The sequence below is a fragment of the Scomber scombrus genome, chromosome 1 (assembly GCF_963691925.1).
Source record: "Scomber scombrus chromosome 1, fScoSco1.1, whole genome shotgun sequence".
Classification (NCBI taxonomy): Eukaryota; Metazoa; Chordata; class Actinopteri; order Scombriformes; family Scombridae; genus Scomber; species Scomber scombrus.
This window is the reverse complement of record NC_084970.1, coordinates 13,830,404-13,850,859: the sequence shown is the minus strand read 5'-3', so window position 1 is coordinate 13,850,859 and position 20,456 is coordinate 13,830,404. Positions and strand designations below refer to the sequence as shown.

At 41.0% G+C, this 20,456-nt stretch overlaps 1 protein-coding gene across 1 annotated transcript in view; it reads left to right on the top strand.

The window, feature by feature from the left end:
- nfatc3a (nuclear factor of activated T cells 3a) overlaps positions 1 to 20,078 on the top strand; it is a 62,634-nt gene extending 42,556 nt beyond the window's left edge. The window contains exons 7-10 of the mRNA XM_062421037.1: positions 2,625 to 2,680; positions 2,858 to 2,984; positions 5,089 to 6,171; positions 16,740 to 20,078. Coding sequence (XP_062277021.1) covers positions 2,625 to 2,680; positions 2,858 to 2,984; positions 5,089 to 6,171; positions 16,740 to 16,816 — 1,343 coding nt within the window. The 3' untranslated portion in view covers positions 16,817 to 20,078. The remainder of the gene's footprint in view (positions 1 to 2,624; positions 2,681 to 2,857; positions 2,985 to 5,088; positions 6,172 to 16,739) is intronic.
- The last annotated feature ends 378 nt before the right edge of the window (positions 20,079 to 20,456 follow it).

Sequence of the window (20,456 nt, the reverse complement as noted above, 5' to 3'; positions counted from 1 at the left end):
AGAAAGAGAAAGTTAAAAAATGTACTTATTTACTTATTGGGCCAGAGGAGTTACTATCACAGTATTTATATATAAAATAGTTCAAACATTATTTTTGTTTAATGGAGGTTATACATACAATTATTATGTGTATATATATACATCGTTTAAAAATGAGATTAGTGACATATTGGTACGAATATAAGATGTTTTTTTTTTCTTGGTAATGCATTTGGAAAAAGTGGGGTCAGTATATTGGAGTTACTTTTAAATGTCAATATATATTCACAACAACAGATGGTGCAAAAAATCACAGACACAGCGATCATTTCGAACACAGTGGCTCCAAAGTAGGCCAAGTTAACCAACAACTGAGGAACAGTAACATTATGAGTGTTTTCGTCAACTCAACTACTTCAACCGTTCCTCTTCTGCTCCGCTGAGCTTCATATGTGTGCGGAGGGGCAGCTCCACCTGCGGTGAAACAGAGGGGAGGAGAGAGACACAGCATGACTATAACTGACAGGGAAATGTAGTAGAGTCTCGCGCTGAGCTGAAATGAAACAAGTGCACATAAGTTAGGTAAATAACATAAATAAACAGTCTGCAGCTCTCCTCTGTTTCACTGCGGGCGGGGCTGTGTGTGTGTTCGTGCGTGCGTGCGTGCGTGCGTGCGTGCGTGCGTGCGTGCGTGCGTTACGGAGTAAAAACCCTGAACCAGATGAAGAGTCGTGTTGACTTGGAGTTTAAAACAGGCCCATAATTTGGTAATATTTCAACTTTACAAGGATACATTTTTATATAAATGACTGGACTTTTAAGGCTACAACATGTGTACTTTACAGTTATTGTGTTGTTCCTGTTGTAAAAAGCAAACAACTGTGGATTTTTTTGCAAAGATTTCAAACCCTGTTACAACACAAACAGTAATCACCCTCTTTGTTTTTGTTCTTTTCCCCTCTGACCGGGGTGCGTAGAGTATCTGGATGATCCGACTCATTGTCTTAACGTGGTGTGAGGTTCCTGTTGGTGCTTGTTGTCTGACAGAGCATGTGGGGCCCTTGCTCCTGCCTGTTGAATGTCAACAAGCCGCACTGCAATAATGCACTGCTGTCAGCTGCAAAGACGTTCAAGGTCATTTGCTCATTGGAAAAAACGACTCTCTGTCATCCACAAGTTAAGCTCTTCCTTCACAACAGAGAGAACCTCAATAGGGTTATGACTGCCTAATGTGCACATGGATTACTACAACAAAGGCTTCGAGTACATTAATGTTAGGGTTAGATCACAACAGGTTAATCGGCATCTTAAAGCTACAGTAAAGGGTGGATTTTGGTAGAAAACTGAATAGTTTAAATGTTACAGGGCTTATAGTTGAGTGCTCACTTTGTTAGAATGCGCATATAGGCCAGTCCTCTCTGCAGACATGCTGCAGATGCCTTAAAGTGGTACTTGGGGGAATCCTTTGGGTTTTGAGGAAGAGGCCATGCAGGTGCAGAGTATACTTGCACCATGTGAGCGCCACGAAACAGTTGACTAAATTTGCCTCAGCTCAGAAGCTATTTGGTGTTAACTTGGTTGTCAAATAAGTTTTTATTCTTCTCAATGTTGTGATGACTGTGATTTCTTCCAGCCACACGGCAAGCCTGTCAGTGTTTTCACCCCAACTGCTTCCCTTCAAGCAGCTGCTCCTAAGATGTCTGGCCAAATAATTAGATCCTTCATAGGAAAACTGGAGAGGATGTTTTCTGGCCAGAAACCTGGCAGTGTGTGAAGGCATTTTAAAATAAATACAATTCCACTACTCTCTCCATAATTTTAGCCAGGCAAGACAAACAGCAGGATATTTGGACATTTGATTACTATTTAATAGCTGCTAAGATTATGGGGCTTCTGAGCCTTTAAAAATGACATCATTTTGATGTCTCTTGGTTCCCCAGAACAAATTGAAATCGTGTGCTTTCTGAAGCCTCTTGTGGTTCTTAAGCCCTGTCTGTTTGAGAAAGCACTGTTCACTGACATCATCTTTAGGAAAAGAGAGAGAACCACACCAGATGGAGAAAGTTACTTTGATAAATATCACACTACACTTCAAAAGGGTTTACATTTTAAAGCTGTAGTCATTAGTGATAATGTGCAGCCTGGGTTTATGACCACTTGTGTGATTGTTATCAATTCAAATTAGATTAATTTTGTTTTTCACTCCACTAAAATGATGTTGTTTTTCTCCCTGTTTTAACTGCATTTTGAAGTTGCCGGGCTAAATAATTTAGGTTGTGTTCATCCAAAAACTGGCAGATTTGTGAAGATATGAAAAAACTGTACACCACAACTCTACATCACAAGTTTGCACTTATGGAGCTCTCAGTCAACTCTTCATTGAAAAGCCAGACATCACTCTGTTGACTTTTCCTGAGACTGCTCTAAAAAAGTTATTTCAGTCTTTTTTAATATAATGGTCTAAATGTGAATGTACATGGTTTAATTTGAGGTAACTAATGGTAACTAGACTATCTAATAAGGGTTTCAGATACACTTAAGATTCTTAAATTGTTTTATAGGTGTCTTTGCCTGTTTATGGCAACAGGAATACACTGGTTTATGCATATAACCTGTTTTATTTTGGTTTTATTCATTTCTTGTAGATGGACGTCCACAATGGGAAGTGGAGGCAAAAATAATCCGTGAGAAAACTCAAGGAGTAAGTAGCCATTTATTTACATATCAGTTGTTCTCCACTTTGCCTTTCATATTTACACTTAAATACACTTTTTTGTTGTACATTTTTGTACTAGTTTTTGCCTTTTCGTGTATGCAAATGGTGCTGTGTTTTATTGGTAATAAGTGTATCCAATTAATGTTAAACATTTTTTTGTAGTCGTGTATTGTGGTGGAGGTTCCTCCTTACCACAGTAAGACTGTGGGCTCAGCTGTGCAGGTGCACTTTTATGTCTGCAATGGCAAGCGGAAAAGGAGCCAATCGCAACGCTTCACTTACCTTTCAGGTGAGATGACAGGTTTTTATGACTTTTAGAGTGAATTTAAGACAACGGAATGGTTTTAGAAATCAATTTAAAACTTTCCTGAGGGAACAAAACTAGGCACAATAATATTTTGTAAATTCCCTGCGACTCCTTTTACTCACATTTAACCAAAGTGATGCTCTTTAGCTTTACTTTGCATTCCTTTGTATTGCCTTCTGCAGTAGTTAATCCCCAAATGGTAATGATAGCAGATACAGTTATAACATGCTCTTTGTTTTGCACACTTCTCTACAGAGGCTTCACTAACCCCATTTCTCTCTTTCTCTCTCCAAAGAAAGCATTGCTGTGGTTTAGAGGGGGCTCTTCCACTAACAATAACATTAACACCTGCCAACTGTTTATTTTGTAAAGCCTCCTCCAGCACCCAAGCCAACCTGTTTTTGTACTTTTTACTCTGTACTATATTTGCATGGGGTTTTATTATGCAAATCTTTTGCTATCCAGGAAATTCTTGCCATCTATTAACCATGAGTTGTGGTTTGATATAATTATTTTAGCAGCAAGGAAACTCAATGTTCATGATATTTTTATCCTAAAGTTTCCCCAGTGTTTTTTTAATTAAAGCAAAATTCCTCTTTATTATTTGATATTGTTAATGTTTTTTTCCTCTTGAAGCCAGTCAAACTGAAAACACCGTTGGCGGAATATATTGACATGTGAGCATTGCTGATATGTGCAACATATCCAAACCCCGAGTTTTACCACAATAGTGTGTGTATGTGTGTGTGTGAGTATAAGCTGCCTTGCCCCTCCACCCACCCGGCCTTTCTGTTTGCAAGCACGCCCACTCGGCGAGCAGTTCCTGTTTTCCCCGTTGACGAATTAGATCAGCCAATGAAAGCAGAGCATAGTAACCCTGCTCTGTCAGTCAAGCTGGTGTGCTGACACCACTAATGTCACCACGGACTCCGCCTGCTTTATTGTGGTTTAAAAAAAAAAAAGAAATCTGCTCTTCCAATCAGTCATGTTACATGTTTGATCTTGGGCTAGGCTGCAGAGGCCGTGGCCTAATTTAAGGATTAATTCTCAGAAAACAGTGAGGAAAAAAATTGTTGATATGTTAGTATCACAATATATTTACACTGAAAACTGGAAAAAAGGCCTTTGCTCTTGCTTTTTATCTTCATATGTATTTATATGCAAACAAGCATCAGTATTTTTCAGATTATTTACTAAACCTTTCATGGGTATTCTCAGTTTTGTGGCTGCATTTGTATCAGGTAGAATAATGAAAGCACCCTGACAGAAAATATTTTAAATATACAGTACGTTACCCTTCCCTTACCCTTGACATCCCTCTAGCTCCAGTCAGAATAAAACAAATTTGGCCTTTTGGTGCCCCTTGCCTCTCAATCCCAGAGGCATGATGGGGTGAGAAGAGGGCACGATCAGCAAACTCGTTTGTTCTGTTGGTCTGATCTGGGCTGGGGGGCATTCAGCTCCTCTTCCCACATAGCATTTCACATGATGGTACCCAGACTGACAACATATGCTCTCCCTCTGATTCCGAGCTGGATAAAAATAAAACTCACTGTCACAAGGCAGCAGATTGGGAAATAGGTTACCGATTGGCATAGCAGTGCTGTGAGCTGTCACGGTAAAGGGAATGGCCCCATTTGCTATCAAAATGTCACTTGTATTTTGAAAGGCTTTTTTTCATCTGGAAATAGACTCATTTCATAATCCATACATTTCAGAGACTAAGCTCACCTCTTTGAGTGGTTTAGTTTTGCAGGCTTCATTTAAACATTTTTCAACTTTAAAACCTGAGGTAAATTTTTGGAGGTTGAGATTGTGGAAAAACCTGAAACAGCGTCTGCATTTTTTTTAGCTGGTAAAAGTCACAAGACTAATGTACCTGGAGTAAAAATAGCACTGACACTGTTGGTGTTGCAATGCATTGACTTGACAATTGTATAAATTATGTGTGCTTCATTTGTCGTTTTTGTTGTAGTGTATGGGTATGATAGACCTAACTGACAGTGTGGTTTTTCTCTTTCATTCTGTCTTTCCTCTTTTGTCACATCTTTCTTCCTTCCTTTCTCTTTGAATACTCTCCTTTTAGTCATGGTAAAACAGGAGCACAGAGAAGAGCTGGACCTTGCTGCAGTACCCCCTATGTCCATGCCCCTGGCACATGCTGCCAGTCTGGTGCGCACCCAGCTGCCTTCTCCTGAGCAGGGCCACCCATCGGACAACCTTCTGTCCAGCTCCCCTCACGGCCTGGCCACGGGCTCCGGACCTGGCCTGCTACCCCTGCAGGCCCCTTGCCCCTCCCTGGGCTCCCCGTCTTTCCAGCACCTGCCTCACCTCCAGGGTCACAGTTTGCACCACCCCCCTGCAGATTGCCACATGACGTTCCACCCGAGCTCTGCTCCTGCTCCTTCCAGGCCCTCCTACCAGCCTATGCAGCACAGCCAGAGTCACGGCCATAGCCTGCCCTTCAACAGCCAGTCCAACTTTCCTCCTCAGGGCTATGAGAGGATACCCTTTCAGCAGAGCCCCAGTGCAGCGTCACACCCGATGACCATGGGGATGATGTACCCCAGCTCCCCTTGCTCCTCACCATCAGCTCCCTCCTCTTCAGCCACCAACCCCATTGTTGGATCTCCCCAGAGCCAGCAACCCCTGCTCGCCCCCTCATCCCCACACCTTCATACACTTGGAGGTTTCCACTGTTCCCCAAATCCCACCCAGATGCCCTCTCCCGGTGGCCACCCACTTGTAGGGCAGCACCCCACCCAGCTGCAGAGGGCCATGGGCTACCACCCGGTAAGTCAAAGGTCAGCCTCCTGCCCCACACCATCCAGCGCCCCTCCTCCACGGATGATCCCCTCTCCCCACTCTGGGCCTTCCTCCCCTCAGCTCCACTCGCTGCCCTACCAGTCTCCCACCTCATCCTCCCCCACCTCAGGCGGCAGTCCTCTCGGGCCCCTCCAACAGCAGCATTCAGGACAGCCTTCTCCCCAGGCCACAAGCCCTGTCATGGTCAGCCTGTCCCCGGTAGCAGCAGGGCCTTTGGTTCACCCTCTAAGCCCACAGCGGCCCTTCCCCTCAGACGGGGAGAGGCTGAACATCAAACAGGAACCGGAGGATAGGGAGCCCACTTTCCGCTCCATTGGCCTGCAGGACATCACACTGGATGATGGTGAGATATTTATCATATTTACATCTGCAACTACACATTGTTTTGGATTTATCTTCTCATGCTCAGTACCCACCTGACGTCTTTAACAAGCAGTAAAAACACTGAGATAAATGTCATCAGGCAGTGTAGAACTACCTGCCATCTCTGTTATGATTGGTCAGTACATGAAAATACAGAAAAGAGCACAGTATGTCCACAGAGAGATTAGTTTATTTTAAGCTGAAGCTAACAGAGACAGTCACACAGCAAAGGCAAAGCCCTCAGAAGTTGACCCTGTTGGTGGCAAAACAACTGATGGCCCTCAGAAAAATACATTAATTAGAAACCCATCCTTCCTCCATCTACTTTTCACTTTGTTTTCTATAGTTTCTTTTCTTTTCATTTATGTGTGTCTTTGCTGCTCTTTGTGTCTATATGTGTGTGTGTGTGTGTGTGTGTGTGTGTGTGTGTGTGTGTCTTTTTTTGACCTGACTCTTTCTCCAATTTTCTATCAGTCCAGCCTTTCTGCTCTCATTATCACATTTTCCCTCCTCACCCTGTCCTTTTACATGAGATATTTAGAGCACACCCATCTGTGATCAATCTCATTTTCAGTCTAAAACAAGGGACCGCTGAGGGATTAAATTTACCCTAGAATATGTGACGCGCAAGATAAATTTGTATCTGATGATGTAAAACAATACAGAGCACCAGTTGTATTTTCAAGGGTCTGAAACCTTGATGCCTGATTATAGTGATAACGTTTCATCTGTCACTGCAGCGCACAGTCGTGTACACAGGTTCATTACTGAGGGGTCCTGTGACTAAGTATTGGGTAACATAGACACAATAGGACTGATAACAATAGTATCATATGAAAGTGTCTAATTGTAAACCGCTAAGCTTCTGTGTCTCTGGCAGCAGATTGGAGATTAATTACACTTTGTTTTTTTTTGGCTACTTGGGACTGGAGAGAGCGAGAGGATTGCATCATTTTGTGCTACTTGCAAAGCACAGTCACCGAGACTGTAGCCGGAGCACAGAGACTACACTTTTGTGCTGCTGCAGTAATTACATCCTGTGTGTGTGAGAGTGTGCGTACGTGCGTTAACAACTCTAATTAGGATGCTCAGGAGAACTTGTTGACTTAACAATTGACCGTGAAGTCAGCACATGCATTTAGCAGCTTTTGTTATCTCATCCATGAACTCTACTTCTTTACCTAAAATATGTGTCTCTAAATTGCTCTAAATCATCCACCTCCTTATCTGCCATTCAGAGTCTCACCTGGTTTTGTTAACCTCAGTGCCATATTCAGATGAAGGTCCAAAAGGTTTGGGGTTAATAAATAGCCTGGTGAGGCTGTGTCGGGGAGGTGTGATATTGTGTGCTAGCAAGGGTCAGCCTAATTAACACAGAGCCATTGTCAATAAGTCATGTGTGAAAACCAGCAATCAGTGAGGCTCATAAGTGTGTAATACTTATGCATACACACACTTACACACAATAAAACATGTAATCCTTGAAAAATAGCCTGATGACGAAGCTTTTCATCTTTTTCTCTTTGTCCTGTTTACAGTCCTGTTTATATGCATACTCATGCACACATAAAAGGTATTTACTCACAGAAAAATGTCTCCAGACAGACAAACAGCCACTCTGGAACTACAGTAGCTGGCTGCGATCGCACTTTTTTCAAAAAAGTGTGAGAAAAGTTTGTGAGTGACACGGTTCAGCTGGGAATGTAAGCTCAAACTCTGAGCCTGTGGCTAAAAATAGCTTTCTGTGCCAGCCCAGCTCTGTAGGCCATGTTTTGAAGCAACGTGGAGCTTCACCCAGCTCTGCGTTTTAAGAGGTCGCAGCACACTCTTAAGTAGATCACATTCACCCCAGTGAATCTGTTTGTGACAGACGGATCAGGATGGACACAAAGGCAAAAAATATATACAGAGTAGCGTACATTCACGACTATATGCTTGCTGTTTTTAAATAGTTAAATCTGTTTATGCACACAAAAATAATCCAGAATGATGCTCTAAAGCGATTATGCATAATTAAAATTTTAAGGAGTGTATATAAGCACTATGGCTGACTGCATGATTAATGCGGCTAGAATAAGCAAATCAACCCTCTGATCTACAGTTAAGTAACAAGCTGCCATCATTATGTTACTCCTTTGACAGCTGTTATATTTTTTCTCATCCTCCACTGTTTTTCCTGCTAGTTTAGACGTAGCATCAAGTCCTTTTTTCTTAAAACATTCAATTTTCTTGAGAAAAATGGTCAATATCATTTGTTCATACATGAAATGAATTATTGCAGTAGTATCACAGACTTGTTTAAGTGGCATGAGAGGGAATCTGAATGTGAGCGTGTCGAAAACTGCTCTGGTTAGCAAGCAGATGGCCCTCGTGACGCACACCAAAGCATGCTTGAGATGTGTGTTTTGTTGTGTGTGTGTGTGTGTGTGTGTGTGTGTGTGTGTGTGTGTGTGTGTGTGTGTGTGTGTGTGTGTGTGTGTGTGTGTGTGTGTGTGTGTGTGTGTGTGTGTGTGTGTGTGTGAGAGAGATAGCGAGAGAAAGACAGAGAGAAATAGTGTATTGTGTGTGTGTGTGTGTGTATCTGTTTGATGTTGTAGACGTGTGAGTTTGTGTGAGTGTGCGCGTGTGTTTTTGGGTGTATGGGTGTGTGTGTGCGATGCAGGACACACAGGAGGTGATAAAGACAGACTGACAGACAGATGGATCGACAAGTTCAGGGTCCAATCCCACGGCAGGATCACTCAGCTGAGACATTCGATCTGAAATATACTTGGTATCTGAGATTAAAGTAAAGCGTACACTGGATAATTTACTGCCTTTTTTCTACTTACAGTATATTCTCATTTAAAGTATATTGGAATCAATCCAAAAATAATGGTAGAATATGTATGTTTATATTAAATGGCTGGTTTGATATTACAGCCTGCCGACAGTAAGGATTTATTTTTATTAGGTTGTGCAATAAAAAAAGGAAAAAGAGTTGTGCAGAGGCAATGAACTGGAAAAGCAAAGCCTGAACTCTCAACAAGGCAGCACAGGACATAACTCAGTGTCACTAAAATGTGCAGCTTTGTATATTTCTACTGCTTTGATGTCTGAATCAAAACAGAGCAGAGTAAAGTTTGGTGCTGCCATTATGAAATATTATCCAGAAGAGGTTTTCCACGGTCACTGTTCAGTACATTCGGTGTAGAGACCACGGTGTGTAAGCACTTCAACAAAAAAACAAACACAGGTTATAGTCGTAGAAGTTATAACACTCTAAATGTCTCTCGTTAGTCCTCGCTGTGACTCTCAGCCAGATTTGCCAAACCCTGGTTACACTTGTTTGTTTGGCTACTCCGTCAACAAAGTAGTGGCTTGAAGAATGGGACGATTACAGCAGTCATGGTGACACAATCTGAATCTCTTGTGCTGCCGAGTCATGCATTTAACAAATTAATCAGCATGTGACGATCGCTATGTTTACAGAGCGTGGATGGGAAGGGAGAGCACGTGTGTGTGTGTGTGTGTGTGTGTGTGTATATGTGTCTATGTGTGCGTGTAAGCAGTTAGTGTCGGTAGAGCGAGCAGTGTGTTCAAAACAAAACCCACTCTTTTGTTCGTCCTGCCCTGCCCAAATGCACAGCTGTCTCACACTGCGAGCACAGTTTTGAGGGTTAATAATAGGCAGAGGACGGCTGCCTGCACTCCTTGAGAGACAGTGACGCAGTAATGACACAAATGTACACACACAGAGTGACACACATTATCCCTTGTATTGTGTATGTAACCAAATACACAAGACAGTGTCCGTGCAGTGAACACATCTTTTAAATGTGTTTTTATTGCTCTGTTTTTCTGTCTTTACTAAAGCTTCCAGCAGCTGGTGCTAAAAATATTTCCCATATACAGCTCAATAGTTCCTCACATATATTGTTTTTAATTATGATATCATCACATTTGAATCCTTCATAGTCAAACTTTTATCTAACAAGATCCATAAGAAACATTTTCACCATCAAAACAAGTAACCGTTTGTTATTAGAGTCTTGTCAGTGCTGCTAACCCCTGTGAGAATCAACAGCATCATCCCAGTCTGCTCAGTTTTAAGTCTCCTTCAGCTCATGGGCGGCTGCTCTTTGCCCACACTTTAACTGTATGTTTCCTGAATGAGAGACATTAATGAGTAAGATAAATGAGGTCCAAAAAAGACTTGGATATTTTTCTCCATAATTGGCCAACTAGACAAGGGATAAAGCGCCAGTGCATATTGGATTTACCCTTGACAGGTGGCAAGAAATACGATTTGTATCCCAAATGAAATTATTCATGAAATTAGACTTGGAAACAACCTTTTTTTGGCTACCGTTATCAATTATCTTGATTCACTTTTTTTTTTTTCTTTGAAAGACCTGAAAAATTCATTAGAACTTTGTAATATTTTTTGTACTATAAAAGAGCAGAGGTCTCATTAAGTTTCACTCAGAAAGATCAACAGCCATAATTCCACAACAGTGGAAATAAAAGCCATTGAAGAGAAAGCCTTTGACTTAAGTTAACAGGATTTTTCATAATTGTTAACTTCTGTTTTTTTTTTTTACATGAAACGTGTACATATCCACAGAGAAATGTAAATATATCTGCTTCTTTTAATTATGATTATTTGTATGAAGCAACCAGAAATAAATCATCCGTGTGTGTGTGTGTGTGTGTGTGTATGGGACCTCTCAGTCAGAGGCTTCGTGCTGCCATTAACCAACCATAACAGAGTAGTAACACAGAACTCCTGATTGGACGGCAGGAAAAAACAACAGTGGAAAGAAAATACATTTCAATCAAACGCTGCTGCTCGTTAAAAACAATGGCAAACATTTGCTGGTCTTTTCCCCTGAAACAAGTGGAAACGGACTTTCTGTGTCATCTTTCCATATAATTAAGGTCTTAGAAAGTGTAATGCAGAGAGCTTGGCAAATGTTGAAGGCTAGTGTGTGGATATGGTGCCAGTGCAGCCTCTTTTCTTTAGACAGAAGCCTAGAATTCCCTCTTGTCAGGATAACAACATACTGAGTTTTAGTTTGTGTTTGTGAACATACCTAAAATTATGAGTCTGTGCATTAATAATCACATGAGTTTTACCTAGATTTAGTTTGCTGCATTTTGTTGGCTGCTGTCATTGCTCTTCCTGATTGTCGGTGTTGATTTGCGCGCGCATGTGAGGACTTGACAGAGGCAGTAAAGTAGCTTTCACTCCCGTTAGTAAATGTTGAGCTGCTGAAATGTGTGCACGCAAGTGTGTGTGTCACAGTTTTTTTGGGTGAGTCACCTGAACATGTTGCTGTTTAGTTGCAGACCTTTAGTTTACAGGCAGAAAATTAATCAGCAACTTTTATTGATAATCAATGAATTATTAATGTCATTTTTAAAGCAGAAATCCTTCACAATTGTAAGGATTTAACTTTTTTACGAGATTTTAACAACATTTCTGTTTTGTTTTGGGGTTTTTTTCACATTTTATAGACTGAACCGTTCAGATTATTTTAAAACAAAGTAATTGACAGATTAATCAATAATTAAAATAGTTGTTAGTTGCCCCTACTGTAGTACATTGTCCTTATGAAACAGGGAAAAAACCCTTTGCTCTCTGCCATTAAGTCCAACAGTAACTACTATTAAGCATTGTATAGGGTTTTGTCGATGTCCCTGAGAGACCACTTAGGCTCCAGTGGTTTCCTTCATGAAGCCGGGTCCTGTGGTCATCTGCTGAGTGTAGCTACTACTCTGCGGCCCTCCATCAAAGGTGGGAGGAGTCTTGTGAATCACTTACAGTCAGATCAAATGGGAAATCCACTGGTGATTGATGAGTGACTTTGAGAAACTGACTTTTAAACGAGCCTCTCCGGTGCACTCTGTACCCTCACCCACACTCACACACGCTCACTCACTCAAGTGAAATTAGAATACAACAGAAAAGAGCAAAGAGCAGCGGCAGCGGGCGATAAAGTGGTGAAGCAGAGCTTTACTGAGTAGACCTGGAAGATTTCATTACATGTTCCATCAACTGACCATCTATTTCCTATGAGTGTGATTGCTCAGTGGATCTTTTGCTTCACTGTTTTTTTCTCATACTGTGTTCATGTCATTACAGGGCGCTGCAAGTGGAAATTGTGTGCTTTGATATTCCCTTTTGCAGGCAAACCAAGTCTTGCCTCTTTCTGTTCCCTTTGCACAAATGTTTTCCATTGTGGCATGTTGTCTTCATTTGCTGGAGCAAAGATTCAGTCAATCTCTGAGTTATTTGCTTAAGCTGCTCTGCCAGAGTAATGTTTTTATGCTTGGGTCGGGGAACTTTTTTGAATGTGTCACAGAGGGTTATGATAATTACCCATTTTCCATTTCGACAGTAGACATGTTTATCGTACTGAATGTCCATCACTTGTGTTTTGCATTATGGAAATCTCTTTAATGCATTTCATTTGACATGCATGTTAGAAACAGAGACACAGAATTACCCAAACACAGTGGTCTCCTGCTAGATGTGAAACTCATCTGGGAAAGTTTTAGGAGTTTAAAGAATCTCCTGATTCCATTTTTATTCAACATATGTTAAATTTGTTAGTATTAGTTCTGTCTCTAGTGTAACAATTTATCTTGAAAAGCTGTAAAAACAGTGACTATGTGACATTGTTTGCCACATATTGATATGTTTTTAAGGGTGCAATGTGTTATATCTTTCTCTGGCACATTTAAGTGTGATAAATCCTGCTCATTCTTGACTCTTTCTGAGGCCCACTGCCAGTCAACAGAGGTGATTAATTCAACAGATTACGGTAACTAGTCTAGTACACAGTGTTTTAAATCTTCCCCTTGTTCCCCAGCACAGAGAGGCGGAAGTTTCTCTGGCACTCAGAAAAGAAAGAACATTAGCATATGAAAATGTATCATTCTTCTTCTGAAAGAAACACAATTAACAAGTGTTATAAAGGAAATGTTCAGCACTGACTGATGGCTGCAGGACACTCCCAAAGCAATGTTTTAAATCATGTAGCATAGTTGATGGATTTGAGGAGAAGAGTTGGTATTTCTACTCAGATTTGAACTGATTTTGAATGGGCAGGAATGAATGGTTAGAGATGAAAATGAATGTTAGCGTGCACTCTTTTAATTAGGTGTTTTTTTAAAATCCCTTTTCAAAAAGAAATGAATTGCAGGAAGGATTAAAGTCATCAGCACATAGGAGAAGCAACCATCTGAATTAAGCCTACTTTAGAGCAGCAGCAGCAGCAGCAGTAGTAGTAGCAGCAGTCGGCTGACTGTAGATGTATATTTTGACGAGGGAGCCCCCCTCCCAGTCATCTGCAGAGGATCTCCCTACGGCTGAGCCATTTAGAGCCACTTTTACTACAGCGGACTGCATTGAATCATCTTTCTGCTGCCCTGTCATGAACCATACCAGTAAATCTGAGAGAACACTATCAGCAAATGAAACTCGTCAGAGGCTGCGCTCGACTCATACCTCTCTTTCACTTCTGGATTATTGATGTGTGGAGCTCCTTTTACAAATTGAATGATTGTATCTGAAGCATAGATTCTCTACTGAACATTGATATGAGAAAACAAACCTTCAGTTGTGTAATATATTTGTAACTCTCCCTTTTTTTGTCCAGTGATTGAATCAAAACTTGTTCTGTGGTTTTAATACTATTTATTTCATTTTTTACACCAGTCTCTAGTTTTTTTGACACCTTTTCTTAAACTATTTATTCCCCCTTGTGTGATTGTTTATGTTGTCTGTCCTACTGGTTGTTTTTATTGTTTGTGTTGTTGGCTACTGAGCATTTGTTTCAGATGTAGCACTCCAAATCTCATTGTATATTCTTGTACAATGACAATAAAGGCTTTCTATTCTATATTTTCCCTTTGAGAGGAACATTGAGGTTAATCTTATAAATGTGCAGTTTATAGCGAACACAAAGGAAAATAACTTTCCTTATGGAGCAGCTGAAAAATGTGATGGAAAAAATAGATGAGCGGGTATTAGTGACTTAAGGTTTTAAGTTTGCTCTGAGACTGAGATTGAAATTCACCTTGAAAGTTCTTTTTTCTTCATCATCAAATCGTTAAGATTTACTCAGAGCGCAGCTGTAATATTGAGAGTGAAGCCTCGCAAAAACAAAAAAAGAGTTTGTGTCAGATCGGGAACCCTCTTCCGCCTTTTTAAAAAATTGAGTGAATCATATTACGGGGAATCAGTGTAATGTTGCACTCGATAAAGTCGTGTTTTTTTCCAGATAGTTTTATGCAAGTTGCCCTCGGTGCCTCTCCTCACATATTCATCAGTTGATAGGTTAACGTTTGCCTCTGCAACAATCTGATCAGTACAGCGGAAAGTAAAATGTTTCTGCAGACGCCCACTTGATGTCGGTCTGTCGCACTTCTCACCATGTTGCTCATATTCCTGTGGTGATAGAGCAGATTCTCTCCCATCAATCAACAAAGTGACAGAGTTTACCACACAATATTTGAGCTGTGCAGGAGGCCGGTGAACTACTATGTAGTGTTTGACTTACAGTGTGCAAAGTGTTGAGTGAAGTGTAAAACATGTCTCAGCTATGTCAGTGTGGAGTCTGGCATGTGCTGTTTTTATTACATCCATATAGTTAGTTTCTCTTCTTGTCTGATGATCCTTTAACAGCTGTAAGATGTTGTTTATTCTTAGCACCGTTGCACCATTTGTGTTTTGTAAGGTCGTGCCCTTTAAAGGAAATCTGTCGTCCTCCATCACAGTATTATTTCACAGATGGAACTAATGTAACAATTGATAAAGTGGCCCAACTGTTGTGTATTATACCTCAGTGTTTTATATATACATACACACACAAAGGCAATGTTTGCTTTGATAGTCACAGTGTAGTCTCAGAAGTATGTGGTGGTAGTGTGAGTATGTATGTGTGTGAGCATGGTTGACATGGGAAAGGAAGAGCCTCCCACGCTAACAGGATGATGTGAGTGATGGTGGCCAGACACAAAAGCAAGCAGCAGAAAACACAAATAAAACAACAGAACGTTTAACGAGGCTCAAAATTACAAGTGTAAACCAAACAACGGTGAAACATGCAGTCAACACACAGGAAAAAAACGCCGTAGAGCGTCCTGTAGTCTGAGGAGGAAGCAACGATAATGTGAAGCAGATTTAAATGCAAGGCCGCAAATATTTAACTGAATTGAGCAAGGTTGTGTTTCGTTAATTGTAACTTTTGTTTTCATTTTACAGAGTTCACTCTGTGTGTCATCAAATTTAAATAGTTCATCAGAATTTCAATCCATTTTCATTTTTCTCATGAAGCAGGTCTCGGTTTCTTGCTCATGTTTGAGTCACTCTCCTGCCACCTTTGTAAAAAGAAAAAAAGATTGACTTACAGTAACACATTTGTTTATCGTAGCTGAGGGGAATGTATGATTTTAGAGTACAGTTGCACAACTGGACGGAGGAAGATGGAGAGCAGAAGAGCTGCATTTTGACTGTCATGCACAGACACGTCTTGCTCATGAAACTCCCACTTTTAAACTGGGCCAGAGGTCTCTGCTGCACCCAAACCAGTCTGCCCAGCCTGATTGCTGCACTCCGTCTTTCTGACCCATGATCAGCACCTTTTAAAACACAAACGGAAAGCATATGAAGAAGTCATGGTACAAATACTGTTGCTACTGAGGGAAGAAAAAAAACCCATTCACATCACATTTTCCGTGAATTCCAAACAAACAGGAAAATCTTCCCTTTTTCATGCTCGCTTTCTCTCTCTCTCTCTCTCTCTCTCTCTCGCTCTCTCTCTCTCTACGTCCTTGTGTCGTCTTCACCTCGTCAAAGTATTTGATTTACTTCATGGCTGCAGTTTTTACTGGCTGCTGCTGTGTTTCTTGTGGTCCCGGTGTGAGTAGTGAATTGAGGCAGCAGATGTAAAACAATCACGCACGCTGGCTGAAAGCAGAAAAAGTGCTATCTGTTATTTATTTAAAATCAGGCTCTTACAGACTTGCTGGAGTAATTAACCTTGCTGTGCCTGAACGCCTTGCCGGGCTCGACAACATGTTTTAACAATGGATTGGATTTACACAACTCTTTTGTCATTCTTACAAACCTCACTAACAGGCCTGAGGACATTTACTCAGCTACCATTAAAGCTTTAATGAAGTAACAGTCAGACTGCTGGTTGGCCGGCCGTGCAGGACTGTGTTTGTGGGCGTTGATGTGGTAAAATTTGAGTGATTTAATGGAATAGTTTCTCTCAGTTCTTCTGTCAGGAGTGATTATGTCTCATGTCAGAGCCTGACCTTACGACCTTTGGGTTTGCCAATCTGTTTGAATTTTTTCTACCTTGAGCTTTTGTCAGTTTGATCTTTTAGTTTCGTGAGAAACTCAAGTGTGGAACACGACTGCCCTCTGCTGGCCAGAAACGTGAATCTCCATCTAGCCACATTTCTATGTGCGGCCACAGAGTAAAGATGCAAGAATTTCTGCTCTGAATAAATACTAATGAGTTTTTTTTCTGTTTGCTTTCCTCCTCACAGTGAATGAGATCATCGGCAGAGACATGTCCCAGTCCCCCAGTGCTCACGGTCCTCCGTCAGCACAGAACCAGTCGTAGCTCAGCCCTCACTCAGGCCGGCTGCCCCTTCCAGCTCTGTACTCCCACCACGGCTGTGTCACAGACCGCGCTCCAGGTCCTGGTCCTGTGTAACGTGACAAGAGGGTAGGAAGAGAATAGACTGTGGTCTGAAGACAGAATACAGTTTGAGATTCTGTAAAAGTGGATCTGCTAGACCCCCACACAACCTGACAAGACGACGCCCGCATTTGTCTCTTTACAAAGCGGAACATCTTTTGTAGAGATATAGAACCAAATTTCACAACTTCACGCAAATGAAATTGAAAAGCGAGCAGGAGAATTCCATGTTGCTTTCTCTCTCTCCGCTGATTAGAGCTGTCTGTTAGTTCTCAGGCCTGTGCTCACATGTTAAGATGGGACTCACAACCTTATAGGTGACGCCTAAAAGCACTGCTGTCTTCCTGACCAATCAGCTCTCTCTGTGAGTCTGGAGCGCTCATGTTTTGAATAACGTTTTTTGTAGCGGAGACAATTCAACAGTGTATTGTCCTCCCCCTTCTCACCAGCATTGACCTTCATGAATGAAGACCTCTCGAGACATGTAGGATTAGGAGAGACTAAGGAGTGCACAGTGCTCTCACAGATAGCGAGAAAAAGGTTGTTTCACTACTCTGTGGTCATTTAATAAGCAGTGGGTTTGTAAAAGTGTGTACCAAATTCAAATCAAACCCTCCTGAATGATCAGAATCTAAATTTTCAGTAAAATCTTTCAGAAAAGTTTAGAGTGAACTTTCCTGTCATGCTAACACAGAAAAAAAAACATCATCTCCCTGTTTTTTCGTTCATGGCTCAGTGATGAAGTCACTGTCCACTCCTTGTTTTTTTCCCCCTTTAAATTTAAAAACCATTCAGGTCTGGAGCGCATTGTCCTGGCAAGGAGGAGACGCTCCTCTGGTGCTGGTCTGGGATCCGCAACCTGCAACATTCCACAACTTTTAGTAACCTTGCAGCCGTGTAGATATCTGTACATGAACTTGCTCTCTTCTCTTCTCTCCTCTCTTTTATCTGTTTGTGCTCCTTCTACTGTGCTTCTTTATCTTCTTCAAGTTGAACAAATGCCTTATTAACATTTAGCAGCTTTGAATGGTAGCAAAAGCTTTTTGTTGTTGTTTTGCACAGCTGGCTTTGAGTTTGACTTTTTTTTAAGGAAACAGATGAGTGACTTGGGTCATGTGGACGGGATTTCATGAATCCTCGTGGTTTAGATGCAAGTGGGACGTGCAGGATTCAGGACTGAGACGGCCCTCCTGATCATTTTCATTCAAAGATATATGTGAAGACGCCCCGTTAATTCTATGTTACAAAGAAGTGTTTTTATTGATCTACAGAGACAGACAACTCTGTGCCTCTTCAATTCTCATGCAATAACCCCCCAAATCTCCCAGGGGCCCTTGTGTGCCTTCTATTTCCCGACAGCCACCAGCCTAGGTGACGTGCACTGGGAAATAATCTGACAAATAGTTTAAAAGTGTTTTCAATACATTTCAATACATTTCAGCTACACTTACGTATTGCCCCCCCCACCCACCCACACACACACAAACACACACACACACACATTGGGATGTAACAGGACTTTCCACATCCCCTTTTTGCAGTAATCAATGTTCACTGTTCACAATCAGAGACGAGGATGTATTGATGTATTTGTCCTATTCTGACAGATATGCAGTGCCTGTATGGCAGCAATAACAGAGTCTCAAGGAAAGTTGGCCCAGTGACGTGTTTTTAGGTGTGTTTGTGTCATTCTGGTTGGAAGATTTCCATTGGCTTGTTTGCCTTATGCTCCTGCATGTGAGAGCTGAAGGAATGTTGCTTATGACGGTTTTAGGTCAGTTTCCAGGTGAAAATGATTCTGCTATGCATTAAAGTTCTGCCTGATGCCTTTAAAATGAGAAAAAAAGACAAAAAAGACCTCGATGCCTATAGAAGTAGACTGTAGACTTGTTGTAGATGCTTGATTGATTTGTGTTAGCATCCGGAATTTGTCCATCAGCCAATCTGCCTTGTCAAGGACGCAGTGCAAGCATCTTAATAGGTTTTGTGTGTGTGTGTGTGTGTGTGTGTGTGTGTGTGTGTGTGTGTGTGTCTGTGTGTGTGTGTGTGTGTGTCTGTGTGTGTGTGTGTGTGTGTGTGTATGTGTGTGTGTGTGTGTGTGTGTGTGTGTGTGTGTGTGTGTGTGTGTGTCTGTGTGTGTGTCTGTGTGTGTGTCTGTGTGTGTATGTGTATGTGTGTGTGTATGTGTGTGTGTATGTGTGTGTGTATGTGTATGTGTATGTGTATGTGTATGTGTATGTGTATGTGTGTATGTGTGTGTGTGTGTGTGTGGATGGTGTTTGTACCAAATATTCTGTACAGAAGACGAGAATTTTGAGAGTCCTATTTTCAACAACAGAAGCACACGTGTATTTAGGCTATGCAAACTGTAACAGCGGCAAATGTGAGATACAACATTTAAATATGACAAAATGAGATTATAAATGTAATATTGCTTATGAACTTCACAGAGCGGAAAGAAAAAAATAAACATTCAGATAGTGAGAGTATGTCACTATGTAAACTATTAGGATGCCTTAACTCTTGTTTGACAACCAATTTGTCAGTGTGTCTGTATGCTGTTCTGGGTTGATGATTTTCTTTTTTGTCCATGACTAAGACATAAGTCAGTAACTATTATTATTTTTTGTTTGTTTTTTTGGGAGGGGGGCACAGTGTGGACATTGAAGGTTGGGTGCGAGAAGGGAGATGGATATTTGAATATAAAGCTGGTTTTGCAGCTTGAAAGACTTGTCAACAAAAAAAACAAAAACAAAACCAGCATTCACAGTAAACTCTGGCTGCCGTCTTCTTCAGTCACAACCAAAGACCGAACAATATGTTCCCATTTTACATTATGGTAAAGCAACAGAGACTGTACAACTCTATTTTTGATACTTTGAAATGGATGTCATTCCTAAAGGAGGTTGGGGACATGTATGAGTGTTGAATATATGTATATATCTATATCTATATAAATATAGATATAGATATATATTATATGAAATGTTTTGTAAAATAAAAGGGAAATACAGGTTTAGCTGATGTTTACCGAGCCTTGTATTGTCATTTCTTGTATATTTTGTATGTTAAAATGTTTTGTAATTTTTAAGACTGCAGTGCTTTTTGAAGTTATTCAAAGGGAATACCTTGCATCATACCGTAGGCTCTAAAGTAGTGTATATCAATAAAACAGAAAACTCAACCATGGCTTTGTGTCACTTATTTCCATGTTAGTAATACAAAATCTGCTGTTTCTTTCCCAACTGTAGAAAATAGTTGTAGTTATAGATGATTGCTTTTTGTTCCATGTAAAGCACATGCATCAACGTTAGACCAACTCTTCGTAAATACATTCAAGGATGCTTTGGAAGAGATACAGAAATAGTTGAATTGTGTTCACTGACAATATGCCTTTCATTGTATGTGTGGGTGTAAAACTCACCTCCTAATAAGCAATAATTAATATAGGATGCCCTTATTCAATGACAGTAGAGAGCTGGCAGGAAATGAGGAAACAAAAAAATGGGGGAATGACATACAACAAAACTTCTCAGCCAGATGTGAACCAGGGATGTTGGGG